This window comes from Periplaneta americana, chromosome 7 (assembly GCF_040183065.1).
Source record: "Periplaneta americana isolate PAMFEO1 chromosome 7, P.americana_PAMFEO1_priV1, whole genome shotgun sequence".
Taxonomy (NCBI): domain Eukaryota; kingdom Metazoa; phylum Arthropoda; class Insecta; order Blattodea; family Blattidae; genus Periplaneta; species Periplaneta americana.
Genome location: NC_091123.1, coordinates 88235102 through 88255695, shown reverse-complemented (window position 1 = coordinate 88255695; position 20594 = coordinate 88235102). Strand labels below are relative to the sequence as shown.

Here is a 20594-nt window from a genome sequence, read left to right as displayed (position 1 = left end):
GCTGTTACAGTAACATATTTTCGGATATTTTATTTATTATAGTAATTAAAATCTTTGTATAAATTATGTAGGAAAAATTCAGGAGACTTATTCCTCTGTAATTTGTACAATTTCTTCTATTTTTTTTTTAATATCAGAATTATTATACTTTTTTTCCATTTATCTGGGATTATTCTCTCTCTCCAAAACATACTGAATAACTTTGAAAACTTTAATAGAAATATGTCTGGCATGTATTTAAGTAAGTCAGTATTCACATTGTCTGTACCTGGTGATATATTTATTTTTGGACGTATGTACTTAGTACCTCAGTTCGTCTAAAATTTATTGTTTATTATTATTGAGATGGTGGTGGCAGCAGCAGTAAGGATGGTGGTAATGGTAGAGTAATTTTATTGTAATTAATGTGTATACCTTCTCATTAATACGCCTTTCCTCATTTGATTTTAGAAATATATTGTGTGTTGCAAATCACATGTGGTTTACACAATTGACTACAGTAAAATGTGCTATATATGAGACAGTCTTCAAATTCATGTGTTATGTTTCTATATAGTTCATTTCAGAAGATACATTAAGGGGGGAGACGAGTGAAATTTTGGTAATTTTCAGTCAAAAAACTCATTTTCGTTTTCTTGTGAAAAATGAATCTGCAATCTCTTATTTATATGTTGACCAAGTTTCAATGCTTTGCAGTGCTCGAAAGCATAAAAATTACGCAATATATAAATGGCTGCACCCTTGAATTTTAATTCCATGCAAATTTTACACTTTTTTCCAGCACATTTCGTCAGGTTCGAAGTATAAAATATTTTTGTAAATAACTCGTAAACTAATTGACTCACAGAAATGCAACTTCACCACATCATTATCTATCACACCGTGATTATGTGTACAAAAAATAAGGGTCGTAGCTTGAAGAATGTAGAAAATATAAATTTCACCCATCATCCCCCTTAATTAAAAGATTAACTACATTATATACTTATAGTAATTTACAATTTTAATTAATCGTAAGAAAACATAAGGTTTGCAGATATAGTATCATTGCAAACCAATCAATTCATATTGCATATAATTATTTGTCGAAGTTTAATTATTATTTTACTTCCATTTACGTAAGATTACAGTGCCACCATTTCCAAATTATTTTGGGAGAGGGGGACAAGATTGACATAAACTTCATACTTCAATATAATGGCGGTGTAATCATGGATAAAATAAATATAAAGTAATGAAAAAGAAAATCTGTTGCATTTTACTTATATTAGCTGTTCACCACAGAAAGTGGTAAGAAAGTGGTGGAGTGGATAACAAAACAAAAAATACTTAAAGATAGTATTACTGTACATTAAAAAATATTCTCATATTAACAGAACAATAAAACTTGCTTCACATATAATTTCTTTGCCATCTTCTCCAGATATAGTATTCTATCTGCATTCATATGAAAATGTAGAAGGATCACAGAATTTAATATTCTCTGTAATACGTATTCAGTCTTCAAGACCTGAGAAAACCTCTCTGTTGTTGATGTTATATGGGAGTTGGCTTTGCCGTTGTCGAAATCTTGAAGAGTTCTAAGAATATATCCTTAAAATGAATTTCTTGCTTAAAGTGATTCATAATGTCTTCTATATTCTCAGTAAGCTTTCCTTCAATATGTAGGATTAGGTTATGAATTTCAGTGTGAAATAGGAGACGGCCAAAGCCTGTATCACTTTCAAAGAATTGTAAAATTTTTTTATTTGTTTGCATTACTTCCAAGCAGAAACTGCTCAATTTTCAACAAGGATTTGAAAAATTTTGTTTAAAATTAGGAAATCAAACAATTGACAATCCTATCTAAAATTTCAAAGAACAAACTCCTGTATCTCTGCATTTGATTTATTTTCATTTTATTTTATTTATTGTGTTCCATAGTTCCAGCATCAGCGTAGTAGCTTTGAGATATGAAACAAGTAAAAAATTATACAAATAAATGTATTAACAGATTAAATCTGCTCCAAACTTATTCTCTTGGGCCTTCAAAACTTAGATAAGGAGGCAGTGCATTGAAGATTTACATGAATAGTGAACTTACTTACTTTTACTTTTATAGGTGTTTCCACTTCCAGTGGTTGCCTTTTATTCCCCTTTTCCATTGTTGTCGGACTTCCCAAGATCCATTTTCCAATGCTCTAGCTTCCATGGTCTCAGCAACCCCTCCTCTCCATATAAGTCGAGGTCGTCCTTTTCTTTTCCTCCCTGGAGGTGACCAATTCAAAAGTTTTTTAGGCCATCACTCCTCAGCCATCCTCTGAACATGTCCAAACCATTGAAGCTTTCGACATTCCAAACGGTCGATCACATCTTCTTGTATGTTCCACTTTTCCAAAATCATGTCATTTCTGACGGGATATGCATAGACTCCTTCTTAGTCCATCCATTTCCACAGACCTAACACGATCTTTTTATCTTTCTGTCAGAATCCAGCTCTCCCCCCCATAAGTCAAGATATTCTCTACAATTACATCAAGTATCATTTTCTTTGTCTCCATTCTAACATCTCTATTCCAAAGTACACCATTAAGTTGTTGTATAGCATTTCTTGCTTGTATGACACGATTTTCCACATCTTTAAAGCATGTACCAGATTGGTGGAGAACTGATTGGAAATATTTAAATTGATCCCCTGACTTCAGTAAGCCATTAGAGAATTTCAAATTCCTGCCATCCCACCATTTACTAGATATTCTGTCTTTGTAAAATTTACCACAAGGCCTGCTGCGTTATAACAATCAATTAGTTTTCTCATCATAAATTTAATATCATCTCGATCTTGTGCAATGATTGCCTGATCATCGGCAAAGAGTAATGAATGAATAAATCGATCTTCCACTCTAATTCCTGTATTTCGACAAGAATCATTCCAATGTGCTGAAACTGTGTCAAAATAGATTTTTTTTTTTTTTTTTTTTTACCTTGGGGAATTTTTAATGGCAGGCAGAGTAACTATCTCATGCCCCCATGTTTTAGATTGCTACCAGTGCACTTCATTAGAACCAGGTACCCAGCTTCGAAGCCGTTAGCCCTATGAACTTACAATATATTTATGTTCCCCTATTATCATAATACAGGGTTGTTATCTAAGAAATTAGCAAGTTCTTTGTGATAGTAGAAGAGAAAGAGTGGGGGAAGGGAAGTGGTCCGTGGCCCATTTCTTTTAGGGCTCATCCCGACATTTGTCTTATTGCTCAAGGGAAACCACGGAAAAACCTAGAGTAGGATGAGATGTCGTGCTGACGACAAGCCAATTGGCTATAGTGGGGTCGGAATATGTTCAGGTGGGAGGTTTTGGTTTAATCAATATTCAAAGTACAAATACATTAAAGGTACATAAAAAAGTGTTTACAATAAGAACAGTGCGTCTATGCTGCCAATAACGTGATGACCCTGAAACAGAGAAATAACATTATTAGTGCATTAATAGACTTGTCTGTGTGTAGAGTCAAGTGGTTATTTAGTGTTCAAGTTGGTATTCGTCTTGTACTTTGTCGTTCCAAGCTAGAGGGTGGAGTACGCTCTTAGGTCTTTTATGTTTGTCTAATGCAGGGTTGTAATTTCCTAGTGAAGAAATTAGTGGATTTGTGCTGCTGTACGACTTGGTGTACGTGCAGAAGGCTTGATTTGAAATATATTCTTGAATTGTCGAAATTTCTAGTTCTTCATGAATCAATCTAACAGGAGTTACTCTAGGAAGTCCTGTGATGAATCTTAAAATTTTGTTTTGGAAAACTTGTAATTTTTTACGAACTGTAATAGGTGCATGTCCCTAAGCAGGACAAGCATATAGTATTACTGACCTAATTAATGTTTTATACAAAGTTAGAGCTGTGTGTATGTTTAGATGTCTGCTTTTATTTAATATTGGATAAAGCTCCACCATTCTAGAATTGGAAAGTCTGAGTTTTTGTAGTACATGTTCGGAGAAAGTGAGCCGTCTGTCTAGTGTTACTCCGAGATATTTTACTGAAGTTTTCCACTCGATTTGTGATCCATTTATGGCTAATTTTGTGTGATTTATGCCCAGTCTATTGAATTTATTTCTCCTGCTAAATAATATGGCTTGTGTTTTTGATATATTTAATTCAATTCTCCATCTGAGGAGCCATGGTTCAATGTCACGTAGGTGACCTTATAGCCTATTAATGGCAACAGTTGGCTTCCACGATGCCGTGAGAAATGCCGAATCGTCCGCGTATAGCACTAGAATGCTATTGTTGAAATTTTGATGAAAAGGTAGGTCATTAATATAAATTTGGAAAAGTATCGGTGCCAGAATGCTGCCCTGAGGCACTCCAGCGTTAATACCTCGCTACGTGGAGTGCACGTCTTTCAGTTTAACCTGGAACGTTCTGCCCCGAATATAATTGTCCAACAGCTTCACTAGGTGCCAATTTAAATTATTGTTAATTAATTTATGTATCAAGCCCGCATGCCATACTCTGTCAAAGGCTTGTGTGTAATCTAGGAATATAGCCGCTACTGTTCGATTTAAATTAAATGCAGTGGTAATGAATTCCGTTGTGCGCAGCAATTGCTGTGTGCATGAATGACCTGAACAGAATCCAAACTGTTCGTTTCGGATTAGATCATTGTTTCCGATTTCGGATTTCAATCTTTTTTGTATGATCTTTTCCGCAACTTTACCTAGAACATTTAGTAGACTAATGGGTCGATAATTACGTGGATCAGATTTATTCTTTCCTGGCTTAGGAATTTGAATAATATGCGAGTGTTTCCAAATGTTAGGAAAATAGCCTATCTGAAAGATAGCGTTTATGATACTTGTAAGCAGTTTAAACGATTTTTGTGATAATTGTTTCAATGCTTCAGCATGTATGCCATCAGGGCCAGGGGCTTTTTTATTTGGCAAGTGTCTAACTTGCCATTTTATCTCGTAAACACTAGCAGGACGGATCAGTGGTGCGTCGTTATTGTTGAGGTCCATGTTTTGTACGTACATAGTTGTGTCTTGTGTTATTCTATCATGTATTTGTCTGTCATATAAGTCACCGTGTGGATGGAAGGAGTTTTCGAGGACTTCCGCGAAAATAGTTGCTTTCTCCTCTGGACTATTGTATGTTGTCCCATTGTGCTGGATGGGAGGGATGTCACTATATGGCTTAGTGAAAAACTTTGTAATTTTCCACACTTCGCTCATATTGTCGGTATCTAATTTACTAACTTTTTGAGTCCAGGCTTGGATGATCTGATCGTTTATTTTCTGAGAAATTTCCCTTTTTAAATGATTTATCCTTGGTCTTAGGCGAGGGTCCCACGTTCTTTGCCAGGCACGTCGACAGTCATTTCTTTCCCTTATTAATTTTAAAGTATCATGTGGAAGTTCTAATTTCCCCGGAGTAATAGTTTTCGTTGGAATTACCGACATAGATTCCTGTATAGCATTCGTTAGCATTTTAGCAGCTTCTTCGATCTCAGCAGATGATGTAGGAACCAAGTCATCTGTGAGAGCGTCCAACTTATCTCGAAAGAGTTCCCAGTCGGCTGCTTTGTAGAGTAGCACAGTTTTTTGAGGGGATAATTGTAGTTGCGCTCGAAACATAATGATAACAGGTTTATGATCTGAATTTGCTAACGAGTCATGTACCGAAAGTTTGGTATGAAAATTAATATTTTTGAGTAATGCAATATCTAAAATGTCTGGTTGATGGTTAGCATTGTCTGGGATGTGTGTGTGTGTACTCGGGGCAGAAACAACATAGTCACTCCTAAGGGAGTGGCGATAAAGCTTATTGCCGTCCGAGTTGCCCACACGACAGCCCCAGACAGTGTGTTTTGAGTTTAGGTCTCCGCTGACTACCATCTTTCGTCCAGTATCCATGAGGATGTCTAAGTCCCTAACCTTAAGTGATTGGGATGGACAATATACAGCTATAAACGTTACAGGTTTATTTAAGATCTGTAAAGTTATAGCGGTGGCTTCCAATTTTTCTAGTTGAGGGAGCAGTTGCTCATAGTGAGGAACTCCTCTTTGAATTAGTATGGCAGTGCCCCCTCCCCTGACTGCGGCGTCCTGTCCCAGATCGATTGAACGATCCGTACGGTACACTTTGTAATTTGTAATTCTAAACTTATCGGGAGGGCGGAGATGGGTTTCCGATATGAGCGCAATTTTTATATCTTTTGCTTCTAAATAATGCCTAAGCTCGTTTTTATTAGTGCGTAGTCCTCGAGCGTTCCATATTAGGACGCGAAAATCACCATGGCGATTTCCTCGCGTTCCTTCTTCCACCGGCAGGTCTACGTGGTCTCGTCGGTGTGGCTATAGCCCTACTGATCGTCTGGGCTGCTTGGAATAGATAAGGATTTTCCCCCAGATACGCACTCATTTGTTTCAATATCTGGAACATGAGAGACAGCATAAACTGAGGGTCCCAAGTGGCTGCCTGCTGTTTGAAAGCATTCGCCCACTCTCGGTTTGTTTGAGGGAGGTTTGGGCGAGGTGCTGGCGGGGCGGTCGCAACCTGGCTAAAAGTCCGCCTGCTCTCATTCGGTCGCCTATAGTCAGTAGACGTACCCGGTTGAGAGGTGAGTATGAACACCTCTTTATCAGCAGATTTCTCTTTGGCTGCTGGTTCTGTGGCAGTAAGGGGAACTTTGCTAGTAGCAACATGTGCTACAGCGCGTTTCCCCTTCTTACCTTTGTTCCCGGCAACCTGCCATTCGCCTTCTGAGGGTGCTGCAGGAACTTGCCGGGAGGGAGCAGGTTCTGGTTCTGCGACCTGTGAGGGAAGCAGTATTGGAAAATTATCCAGGTTGTTAACCAGAGCAGGAGGGGGAGGGGGAAGTCGAGCAGTACCGGCAGTCTGACTCGTTATGCCAAGCCTTCTCTGGTGCAGATTCTTAAAGGCTATATATTCCCTGCAACCTCTATATGTTGCAGGGTGTTCGCCCTGACAGTTTACACACAAACGTGTGTAGTGCGCCGGCATCATGCACGCAGATGTTACGTGCTGTCCGGCGCATTTCCTGCACCGAGCAGGTGCTTTACACTGTCTAGCAGTGTGTCCGAAACTCCAGTAGTGAGTACACTGTGGAGGAGTGGGCCTCTGAAAATACTTTTCAACCCTTATAGTTGTAAACAGTAGGTTAGTTAGGTCGAGAATCGATCTCGCCTTCCCATTATCAGTGAGATGTATCTGAAACATCCCGTTTGGGGCCTTACGGTAGTTGTCATACATGACAACTGTGTTCTGCACAGGAAAACCTAGCCGAGTCAGTTCTTGTGTTATGGTGTTGGGGTTCGTCCTAGGATGAAGCCCCTTCACCACGGCCTTAATGACCTTATCGTTTCTGGCTTCCACCAGATGAAAAGGAACATTGTTCTGCCCTAGGAATTTGATCAGTGAGCCATAGTCACGTTGCGTGAAAGTCTTCACTCCGAATCCTGACATTAACCGCTTACAGCTAATGTCGATCGGATGATGCTCGTCCCGGTACGCCATGAGCATAGTGACCGAGTCACCATTGTAATCATTTGCGATGATTACAGGAGGAATATCATCCCTCCTAGCGGTCATGAAGTCATTTGCAGCGACTTGGGGATTAACCGTCCTTGGCTGAGTGGGTGAGCGGGTTGCAGCTGCGCCCGTCTCGTTTATTAGTGGTGTAGATGGAGGCCGTATTTCAGGTCTCCTATCATTTACAGAAAGCTCTCCAGTACTGGAGGCTGTAGAGATGGAGGACACACTAGTCCTCCTTGCTCTCGGGGTCTCACTGCCCACTGAGGGCGAGGGTGGAGCCCCTATTGACGATTCGGAAGCTGCCAGTGAGGGCAGACTTTCCGAAGAGTCGGCAGTACTTGATGCCAGAGATGATTCTGGCGAATCAAGCTTCTGCCTCTGCTTCACCTTGACAGGAAGCTTTGTCTTTGTCTCTACTACAGCTCTGGACGATTTCGCCCTAGTCGCTGCGGGTGATATCTTGAGTCCAACGCGGCTCTCCATAACAGATTTCACCTTACGTGTGGTTCTCATTATGCTTTATGTGATGCACAGGCTTACCTCCTGGCAAAGCACATGTTTCCGTTATAGGAATCTACCCGCCCTGAAAAGGGCGGACTACAGTAGCACTGCAATTGCAACTGGCCCTCAGAAGGGCCAGCCGTGGAGGATGCTCTTTTAGAAGTTGAGAGAGTGTTAGTCCCACACGTAGGTGAAGTATAAAATTAGAAATCTATAGGGCGCACGCCCTGGTGCAGCTCAGCTGCTACCACTCAATCGACCCAGCCGGGCAGTGAGTGGCAGCTGCTATCCTAACAAGTCCCCCAGTTAACACCGCTAGGTGGCCGGACTTGTTAGAACACCGGTGGGTAGGCACACCGTATAATTCCCCTCTTCACGCTGAGCCACCTGACCCAGCTGGATTCCCACAACTGCAAGGCCTCCTCTTCGTTGTCGCCGTGGTCCGCACCCAATAAGCAGCACAGCACCACAAGCAGCGCCAAACCGAAGACCGGGCGAAGGCGGTAGAAGGTGCAAAGACACGGAAAGCTGTGGATTAGTGGCTCTGCTCTCTCTGAAGTCCAAATAGCAAGTGTCGTCCGTTCATCAAAATAGATCTTAAATAAAGATGGGGACATCCCACGTCCCTGTCTCAGTCCTTTGAATGTATTAAACTCAGAAGATACATATTCTCCACACTTAATAGATGCCCTACAATTATAATACATCCTTTTAATAAGATGTATTATCAGTTTTGGTACATTCGTTCTCTCCATTGATTCCCAAAGTCTACTGATAGGAACTGAATCATATGCTTTCTCTAGACCCACAAATACAATAGGGGTTTCTTGAGATTTGGCAGTCCTTTTCTCCTTAATATGTCTCAATACTTCTTTTTTATATACAGAGCAGTCTATGATATTCTGCATGGCACTGAGAAGGCAAAAGGAAGTAAGCACCAAGCAAAACACATGAAATATTATTAGATGTACCGAAATATATATGATATTTCCGTGCAGGAATTCTGCATTACCATGATATATGATATGATATGCATAAGTAATCACTTAGTGATTCAAGATGGATCCCGGCCACTTAGTCACTCGTAATGAGTGTACCTGTATATAGTGTGTTGGACATTGTGCCACTATCACATATTTTGTGGCACAGTACATGAGGGTAGGCCACCAAATGGAAAACTGAGGGCATCGGAACTGGAATCCAGTGTGGCTTAGTGGATAAAGCGTCAGGACATAGAGCTAAAAAACCGGGTACGAGTCCTGGTGCCAGAGAGAATTTTTCTCTGTTCTATCTATTCTTCATCAAAACACATTAAGTAAAAAATATTACTTCTGAGAAAAAGATATATATAATGTACATCATGTATGTCTATAAACTTAGAATTGCAAAATGAAATACACATAAAGAGGAACAACTTATTGAAAATAATAATATTTTGAGAATTCAATTTTGTTAGAATAAAAGCATTTTTTCTCAGAAGTAATATTTTTGACTTAATGTGTTTTGCTTGTAAACCGACAATATATAGTATTGTTAGTACTCCCAAATCGTGGGTATTGATAGTTGCGTATATATTTCGACATTCAAAGTTAGTTGTACATGTTTCAATGAATTTTTCCTTCATATTTCTTGGAATTTCAGCCAGTTTGGACGTAGCAGATTCAATATCCATTTGTTACTGTCGCAATTGTTTTGAGTTTCTTCTGGAAAATACTCAAAAAGCTGTTGTCTGAAATCATACTTCAGGTGGTATCCACTAATTTTTGGTAAAATAGGTGTGGAATATTCACCTCACCATATCTCAAAATGGAGATTTCAGACTTACTTTCTTCTGGCTCCTGAAGTAAGGGATGGTAGAGCCAGGATAGTGGATATAGTAATAGTGAGCTTTAAATGACAGGGAAGCCGAAGTATTCAGAGGTACAATTGTTTATCAGCAATTTTTGTTCAATATTTAGTGAACAGAATCTGCTGGAAATAGATCTCTTTTCTCTCTGATAAGAAGTAATCTACAGCTAGATTTTCTTGTGTTACACATTTTGTGGTACCAAGCTTGGCTTAATATGTTATATAGTAAAACTTATGCCCATGTTGAAAATGCTAAGGTTATTAAATTTCTATGTTCAGCTGTGTGTGATTCTGGAGCCAATGCAAGAGCTGATGTCCCGTCATAAAGCATATGCACTGAGCCCGCGTGACTGCCTCAAAACAACACTGTTCCAGAAGTGGCAGAGGATGGTTGCCCCGCCGGGTAAGAGAGGTAGATCCGTCTTGGCTGGTTCTTCTTGGGATGCATGGGGATTGCATGATGGCAGGAGGAGCACCACACACTCTCCTCATAGATTACTATGTTCATATTTTCATTGCTCCATGTTTGAGACAGGCATTTCTAAAGAAATGATAGTGTTATGTTTATAAGGTCATCCGGACTAGTGTGTCCGTAATTACATTTTCCCCTCAGCACTATTAAAAATGTGAAACATCTTTTTACTCTACATTAGTACAAGTTCACCACTTGTCCTTAATGAAGTCATTTCAGTTGTAATGTTTGATTAGGAATCATATAGTGGGTATATTATCTTGTTAATGATATGTATGGGATGGACTTTCTGAATGCAGGATGCAAAACTGATAATTTGACAGTATCACTCACTGTGCATTGAATAATCTACAGAAGGCTTCCAATTAGCTTGTGATATTTCAGTTGTTGCTTTCTAGTATTAAGCTTTTCGGAATAACATAGGCTGTGTATTGTAATTAATTGTAATAACAGATGGATAGTTAATCTTTCTAAACACAGCACTGGCAGTAACGTTTTTGATGAATGAGATATTTTGGAGTTAATTAACAGATACTACGATAAATTATTTAATTACAAACATTATTAATGGGACACAATTTAAATGTTATTGACTAGCGTTGACAATTTTTCATGATATTATTAAATTAATATATGTATCTTGCTAATACTGATGTGTTAAAAGGAAGCAATTGAAGCAATTAGTATTATAGGTTTCCTTTCTGATTTAGCAGGACTGTTCATTATATAAAAAGAATGGAGTATGCTTACAGTTTCACTATGGACTACTAATATCTTTCAACATATAAGCAATTTTTAAATACTGATTTCTCTAAATAGTAAAATAATGTTAGAAATTATTAATAAATCGCAATAGGTATTTAATGTAAATTTGTGCAAAATTTCTTATAAAATACCGTACATTTATAAATTAAGTCAGATATCACACTTTTTGGAATGCCTTCCTGTGTTCAAACTAGGAAACTAAAGTTTATCTTCTTATTTGGGTGCATGATAAATGTTATCATCTGTGGATGTCTTTTGAATAATGATTCAAGAATATAAACTATGAACGGAAATACCATTCACAACATGATAAAAGAACTGGATTGTTGTGAAATGCGTAAAAATGTACCTATAAGGAAGGACCTATGTATCACCTCCATGACACAAATTTTCTCTTTTTATCACCAATCTGATTTATCATATAACTGCTTCCAGTTATCTTTAAATCTATTATTTGCAGTAGTGTGTATTTGTCCATGCTCACTGTAATCTTTATGGTGTAGTATTCAGAAAGGCGAAAGAAAACAGAAAAAATATATCACATAAGAAAATGTAACTAACAGAAATAAAAGACGAAATTTATGTGAAGTATGAAAATTAATATTATGATTGCAGGGAAAGAAGCAACCTTTGACAGCTCCGTAATATATACTTTTGAACTCTCGTCTGCTCCCTGAATTCCTCAGCCAATGGTACTGGATACACTACTTGCCTTTCGGGTGCCATACCCGAAATGGACACGACATTGTCACATACATTTTCTAATGTTTCTTCCGTGCTTACCTGCCTGCCCGTTCTCCAGCTGACTTTCTGCCACCGGAGAGAGGAAAGGGGGAATGTAGTTTGTTGTAATGTCGTGCTTTGGTTCTGTGCATTAGGGTGGATTGAAAAATTTTTTTTTTTCGAATATTTATTTTGGATAAGAATAAAAAGATGCAAAATGTCATGTAGAATAAATTTTCACCAGAACACAATTGATTTAAAGTTTAAATAATTATTTAAGTAAAAATGACTAAACATTAGGTTTTATTCTGCTTAATTTTGAATCAATATTTATTGTTGACTCTATCAGCTAATACCTTGCAAGTGTTTGGGAAGTGGTACTGTTACTTCAATTGTAAGAGTTGTGGGGTTGGGGGCTGTTTTGAGAGAGTGACTCAGTAATGAAATTCACCTGGTCAGCAGTACAGTGTTGAGAGTGCCTCGTAGTGTAGCAGTTTGTTTTACTCTACTGCCGTTGTGTCTTTGCATTATAAAATAGAAGAAAAAGTGGCTAAATCGACTAGGAATAAATATATTATTAGAGCAGAGGAGATTTGATGAACTCCGGAAGATCTCAGCAGCTGAAGGGGCGCAGAAACAAAGAACCGGCTGAGAATGTGATTTCAAGTAAGATAGAAAAAAAAAAATTGGGAAAGTGCTTCAATTCCCGTGGTTTCTCTCTGTTGAATATCTATGTTGATCAGCAGTTACTACAGAAAAGTAAAAAATGTTTTAAAATTTGGCAATAACAGGGGAAGTGAAAGGGTAAGTATGATTCTAGAATTTAAAGTGAATGACGGGAAATTGATATTTTTGCTTGTAAGTGTCCAGATTTCACTTTTTGCCATTGTGACAACAACAACAACAACAACGAAGTTCCCCCAATGGAAAAAAAATTGCAACCCTGAGAAGAGCAAAAAAGCAAGAAGCGATCTTCGGCTGAAGCTTTCGACAAACACTCCACCAGTGCCAACACCATATCTACTGACTTGTTAGGCTCTTCAGAGGAAAAAAAGATCCCGATTTTCATTGGAAGTATCCTTTAGATCAGGCCTGCACAAACAGTGCTCAACGAGCGCACACACTCCTTCGGAGCGGGAGAGCGGTGTTTACTGCTCGCCGAAACGGAGAGGAAGATACGTCAGAATGACATAGACTTGCTCTAGGTAGAGGAGGGGGAAACGACCACTCAGTTATCTAGAGGAATGCAGTGTGTAGGTCTATTCTCAGTAACTGTTTCACGTTGCTTACCTGCTGCTACAGTACAGTATGGAGGAATCTAAAAGACGGAACATAACATTTAACATTTAACGATTTACAGCTGGAACTTATTGATCTTCAATGTGACCTAAGAGCTAAAGATCGTTTGAATAATACTACTAGTCTGGTTGAGTTTTACAAGACTAAACATTAGCAATAATATCCATGACCACACAGGCTGGCTGTGAAAATGATTGCTATGTTTGGCTCAACATTTAGATTTGTGAGCAACTGTTTTCTATAATCAACTTTAATAAAGGCAGACATCGAACATCTGTAACTGATGTTTCATTATGATCATTAGGTTACTGTTCCTTTCAGCTGCCAACAGCATAAAACCCCGTTTTGATGTACTGATAAATAAATATATAACAAAATGATATTGTACATTTAAGTAGCTATAGAATTTCTATTACTTCTTTAAAATAAATATTTCTTTATTAATTTATAATAGTCCAAGATAGTTTTGCAAATACTGAACGGGAATTCATTTCATAAAAACTCGTAATAGTACTTCCTTTTGTGTATATTTTGTACGAGATCACCCCTTCTTCCAGTCCACCCTTATACAAAGCACAGCTAATATCTGCATTCCGCTCATGAGCTGTGAGCCGGCTCGGAGAGCGCAAACCTTGTGCAGGCCTGCTTTAGATCCATCAAGAAGACAACTGAAGAGAAGATGTGCCTCACAAATGCGAAAATCCCTCCCAGCATTAACAAAAGTGAAGGATAGAGCTGGCGTCACATCAAGAAAAGTTGCAGCCATTGCTACTAGAGATCTAGAGGACTTTAATATAGTGAGCAAAATAAAACGTTTAACATAATAATTGACAGGTCTAAGCAAAATACAAAGAGAGGTGCTAAAAATCGAAAGTTTTTTAAGAAATAAAGAAATGGCAAATATAGTGAAGCCTCATTCCATATACATTATCTCGATAGGAAAAAAGACCTAATGCTTATGTTGTCTGAAAGTCACAGAGATATGAAAATGGAAAAGTATTATTCTACAATTGAATCGGTCGGAGCTAAAAGGAATTAAGTCACTTTTGACAACCTTTCAGGAGAAGCAAAAAATATTCCTCTAATAACACAAATATTATATTTTTATATTATAGAAGACGAAAGAATATTTAAAAGTCTTAGTTCCTTCTTCCACCGTTCAATGCGCATGACATCAGTTGTTCAAATTGTTGCATAACCTAAAACTTCATATTTTGACTTAATTCCTTTTAGCTCTGACCGATTCAATTGAAGAACCAAACAAGGAATATCTTTGTCATGCATCTTTAATCGGATCAGCAACAGCCAACAATATTGCAAAGTAAAAGAAAACAATATAGGCATTTCAGATTTGGTAGCTATAGGCTGCGATGACACTAATGCGAATGTGGGATCCAAAGGAGGAATGATTCAAGAACTTGAAATCCTCTTAGGGTGGCCTTTGCAATGGTCCATATGCCTATTGCATTTCTGCCTAATTAAAGATTTTATTTGTTGGTGAGTGAGTAGGTGGGTGGGTGGGTGGATGGATGGATGGATGGATGGATGGATGGATCTCATTAATAGCCACCTCCTCTATAGTGATTTGTGAGTTGGTGTGCTTGTAACACAGAATCCATACCTTCATTTTTAACCATTTCATACTAGAATTATTTTTCAAAATTTTCGTAATTTTCTCACCTCCCTCTACCCCTCCCCCCCCCCCATATCAAAATTTTGATTGGAAAGATTAAAAAAACCAAGCCAAAGAAGAAAATTCGTAGCTTAATGAAGAAAAGGATATTTAACAACTAATTTTTATTTATAATATAAAAATATTGACATTAATTTCACACTGCTTAAATGCAACACAAGGTACTAAAGGATAATAATAATGACCAGCATTTATTCTTTAGGGTCCCATACACTCAAATACTTAACCTGGAGGTAAGTCTGTGCAAACCTAAATGCACAGGCAAGTCTCCTCATGTATGGACGAAAAGTATCAAGGCCTTTGACCTTTAGACAAGCCTCCAAACTTCTGTGACTGCTTGAAATTTTCCGACTGTTGCACTCTATAAATTAAGTATCAGGAAAAGTAAACATCGAAACAAGCATCTGGTCGAGATTTCATTGTTTTGTTTTGCATGTCCCTGTAGTGAAATGGCGACAAACTATAAAAGTTCAAATTTAAGGAACTATTCTCATGCATTTCTGTTAGAATTTATAGAAATGTATAAACAAAACTTTTCTGTCTCATAGAAAATCAAAAGTAAAGAATATTCCTGTAAAACGCTGTTTGTGTGTGATCTGTGTTCGATTACTAGTTTAACACTAGTGTAAGTTATAACTAGAGAGCGGAATTCTAGGCCCTGAAAAGTGGCATTTTAGGCGCCTAAAGTAGGCTCTTAAACTCCTTTATTTAGGCTCTATCAATAGGCTTTTTTTGTTAAAGAATGTCACTAATATAAGATTCAACATTTATTTAATGCAAAATTCTAGGATTAAAATAAACTTCCACACATTTCACATTTTACAAACATACACATGCATACACAAAATGAAGACATTCTGTCTTTAAGTTAGTGTTTTTCATTCACCAATCACATTTCCATAGTTTGCTTCACAGTAGATGTACGAGGCCTGTCTAAAAAGTATCCGACCTTAAATTTTCCCGCGCAAAGTAGTGATTCTAAGGCAGCGCCACTGTGCACGGTGGAAGGAGGAACCGTAATGCGCATGCTTGAATTTTTTCACCGCATTCGCTTGTGCCAGTCAATGGCTGGTGGTCGCCAAGTAAGGTGCTGTTCTAAGTGTTTGTCGGATTTAGTTTTCTCGCAAGATGACTGAACGAATTGAGCAAAGATACTGCATCAAATTTTGTCAAAAGCTTGGTGATTCTCAAAGTCAAACAATTCGTAAGATTCAGCAGGCGTTTGGGGAAGATGCGATGGTGTAACACAAATTAAGGAGTGGTTCAACCGATTCAAAGATGGCCGCACATCAGCGGAGAGTGAGCAGCGTTGTGGCAGGCCCCAAACTGCTCGGAGTGCAGCTGTTGTTGAGAGGGTGCAAAATTTGGTGATGGCAGATCGTCGTTTGACCGTGCGGGAGATTGCCGAAGAGGTTGGAGTGAGTAAAGATTCTGCACATGCAATTTTGCGTGATGATTTGAACATGAACTGAGTGGCTGCGAAATTCGTGCCCAAGTTGTTGTCCCCGGAACAAAAAGACCTCTTTCGTGAAAACTGGAGATGAGTCATGGGTGTATGGGTACGACCCAGAAACAAAAAGACAGTCGTCGCAATGGAAGCATCCCGAGTCTCCAAGGCCGAAGAAAGCGCGGCAGGTGCGAAGCAAAATCAAGGTGATGCTGACTGTTTTCTTTGATGTCCGTGGAATTGTGCATCACGAATACGCACCGGAAGGACAAACGGTGACAAAGGAGTACTATCACGATGTTCTCCGGCGACTCCGTGATGCAGTTCGGCGCAAAAGACCAGACATGTGGACGGCGAACAACTGGCACTTGCATCACGACAACGCCCCCGCACATTCATCCCAATTGATCCACACTTTCTTGGCCAAACATGGAATTACAACCGTTCGCCAACCTCCCTACTCTCCAGACCTGGCTAATTGCGACTTCTGGTTGTTTCCAAAATTGAAAACACCACTGAAAGGATCCCGTTTTGAGAGTAGAGAAGAGATAATGCGGAACGCGATGACGGAGCTGAACACCATTCCAAAAGAAGACTTCCAGAGGTGTTTCTGGCAATGGAAGGATCGGTGGGCTAAGTGTGTGCAAGCACAAGGGGCCTACTTTGAAGGGGATTAGGGTCCCAACCCCGTCAGGTATTTGAAATATTTTTTCTGGCTAAAGGTCGGATACTTTTTAGACAGGCCTCGTATTGTGGCTATTGTGTCGTTCACTGCTGTACTTAAAAATGGTGAAAAAAAAGGAAGGGGGGGTTATTTATCTTGGAATGTAAGAGAATGCTTATTCGGATACAACCCAGCAAGTTTATGTTAAATTGCTGACAGACAGAGGAATGATAATGATAATAATAACAATAATAATAATAATAATAATAATAATAATTTGTCATGCAGGAGTTCTTTTACATGCCATTAAATCTACTGACATGAGCCTGTCGCATTTAAGCACCCTTAAATGCCATTGACCAAGGCCAGGATCGAACCCGCAACCTCGAGCACAGAAGGCCAGCGCTATACCGACTGTGCTACCCAGGCTGACTGAAAGTTGGAATTTTAGGATTGAAAGATTGTAAGAATGAGAAGGGGTGGCCCGGAGGTACTTCCCTATTGTGTTGTTCACTGCTAGGAAGAAGTTGTTATCCGTCTTGGAATGTAAACAGTAAACAGTATAGGATGTTAAGGAAAGCAGTAAACAGTTACGAAGAAGATGTGGGGTGGGGGGAACTTAAAAATAGGCACTAACTTCGAAATAGGCATTTTTAGGCACTATAAAGCCCCTTTATTTATACCTATATTTCCATGAAAAATGTAACTATTAAATCTCAAGCCTGTATGTATCAAGGAAAAAAATAGGTTTTTGCCTAAATTTCGCTCTCTTAGTTATAACATTATTTCAGAATTGTGCCAAGGAATCGCAAACAAATGAATGCAGAACCATGGAGGAATAGCATTTCTCCATGGAAAATAATTGACTTCAATGACCTCTTGCAATTTCTAGGATTAAGTCTGAGCGTGTATGGGCAATCATCCAATTCAGATGTACCTCTCAGAGAGTCTGTACAGACTTACCTCCAGGTAAGTATTTGCGTGCATGGGGCCCTTACAGTATTAAATGAGTCATAACAACTTAAGGTTACAGTCTATGTCAAGTGAAGGGCTATCAAATAATTATTTAGTAAATGGGAGTAATTTTACATAAATTCTAAAAATTCGAGACCATTGCATTTCGGCTAAAAATGTTTTCAAAACATTGAAATTTTTTGTGCTTAAGTACTGGGACATAATAAAACTTCTTTCGCTATCCAACTTTGAATTTCCCTCCTCCCCAAAAAAAAACATTTTCGATCCATCCTACTGTGCATTCCATGTGTTTTACAGAGGTTGCAACTTTCTCTGCGACCACAATAGAATAAAACATAGAGAGTGAATAGACATAAGGAACACTCAGTGACAGTGCTGCCATTTGGTGACTTGAGAATTAAACAGAAGATGGGAGTTATTCAACTCTTTAGGCTTTTTTGAAGGTCATATTGAGGTTTGATTTCAGATAAGTTGGAATTTATATTAAAATTGTGTTATGTAATTTCAGTCTATACAACTTATCAAACTTTATACAAATACAGAATTAATTTTCTGTCATATCACATTACAATATTATTACCACAAATATTTTCGACTTATAAAAAGTCATCTTCAGGTGGAAAACATATTAATACTGTATATAACAAATTGAACACAGGTGACATACAACAAAAAGAGAAAAGAACACTTCTACATATTGTGAAGTTAAAACATGTGTAAAAGCATTGTAGAGTTATGTGAACTAGTGTGGTTCTGAGCCATTTTTAACATGCAATAAAATGACACTTAATAAACTTATATGTTAAAATAATCCTGTAATATAATAACCACACGATAGTTGTGTCTTTGGATGTTATATGACCAGTTTTAGTCAAATTGTATGCATATTTTGAAGTAAAAATTATGTGTTTAAAAGTTTAAAAAATTATTGTAGTACTTAAAATATAACTGTAATTGCCCACTAGTAATACTGTGTTCAATTATAAGTGTCTTTGGACGAGTACAGGCATTGACATTCTATGTATATTTGATTTTCAATCACTTGTAGTGATGAGATATGTTGGACATCTGAACATTAACGAAAAGATGTTTTTTATAAACATTAATTTGAAAGAAAGCACGGATAATGATTTCTATTGATATTTACAGTATTTAAGATGGTGAATATGGAACCAGATGTCGAAGCCATCTCATCGTTGTGTTACATTAATGTGACTGATCGTGTATACCATGTGAGTTGTGGATAGGGAAGGGAGGGAGAAGTTTCCAGTGGGTAACCAGGCGACACTACTCGATGAGTGATTATTTAGTGATGCAGTATAGACGGTTTTGAAAATTCGGGACCTGTTCATTTAATAGTTGAGTGTTATGATTGTAATTTCTCGCAATAAAATATTCTTCTGCTGTGTTAATTAATTGTGGGTTGTTCACTATTTTTAAGATTTGTAATGTATTAGGGATACTATTGAGTTCATGGCCTATGTTGATCAAGTTTGTAGCAAATTTTGGTTTATTTCTGTTGTTAATAAAGTCGGATTTATGCTCTTTAAACCTGGTTTGAAAATTCCTTTTGGTTTGACCTATGTATTTCATGTTGCAGTTTGTACAGTTGAATTTATAAATGCCACTATGTAAAGTTTATTACTGTTTCTAATTATGTTGGGAATTATGCTGTTTTGTTTATTGTTGATTTTATACGTGATATTCATATTTTCTCTTTTGAAATAAGCAGATAAATAATTGATTATTGATTTTTCCTATGTATGTCATGGAATTCCAAACTTTAGCTATTTTTTTAGATTTTATAGGTTGTAGTCCACACTTGTGGAGTAACGGTCAGCGCGTCTGGCCATGCAACCAGGTGGCCCAGGTTCGAATCCCGGTCGGGGCAAGTTACCTGGTTGAGGTTTTTTCCGGGGTTTTCCCTCAACCCAATACGAGCAAATGCTGGGTAACTTTCGGTGCTGGACCCCGGACTCATTTCACTGGCATTATCACCTTCATTTCATTCAGATGCTAAATAACCTAGATGTTGATACAGCGTCATAAAATAACCCAATAAAATATAGGTTGTAAAGTGGTGGATGTCTCGTTTTTTAATTTTCTAATTCTATTGCGAATAAAATTCTGAAGCATTTTCTTATTGAAACCATTTTCTGTAGCTAATTGTATTGTGTATTTATATTCTATTGAATAATCTTGTTTATTTAAAGGTGTATTTATTAAACGACCGATCAAATACCTGAATTTACTAATTTTGTGAGAATATGGATGATTGTTGTATGGTGTAATTAATTGACATGGGTTTCCGGAAAATATTATAGAGAAATTTAGATTGTTTTATTTTAATAGTTACATCGAGAAAATTGATACTTCTGTTGTGTTCTTCTTCGTTTATTTTGGTATGCAAACTATTGAAGGTATTGACATTATGTTCTGGTTGTGCAGTACCATTGTGTATTATTAAGGTATCATCAACATATCGGAAGAATGCTTTAATATTATGCTGTACAAAGAAGAACACAATAGAAGTATCAATTTCCTCGATTTAAGCCATTTTCACTCCACCGACAGATCCTTGATCTCCAAGGAACAAGGTGCAGTGCAGGTGTTACGTGCTGTCTCTTCTCACTTTATAGATCTCTTGGATATGGAACAAAAAGTTTTGATGGAGAAAT

At 37.9% G+C, this 20594-nt stretch overlaps 1 protein-coding gene across 4 annotated transcripts in view; it reads left to right on the top strand.

The window, feature by feature from the left end:
• Nucleotides 1-20594, top strand: part of Chi (LIM domain-binding protein 2 Chi) — a 447709-nt gene that overhangs the window by 386275 nt on the left and 40840 nt on the right. For 3 of the 4 annotated variants that reach the window (XM_069831011.1, XM_069831009.1, XM_069831012.1), the window contains one exon: nt 10158-10290. In XM_069831011.1, coding sequence (XP_069687112.1) covers nt 10158-10290 — 133 coding nt within the window. The remainder of the gene's footprint in view (nt 1-10157; nt 10291-20594) is intronic. The other variant, XM_069831010.1, reaches the window with a different exon arrangement.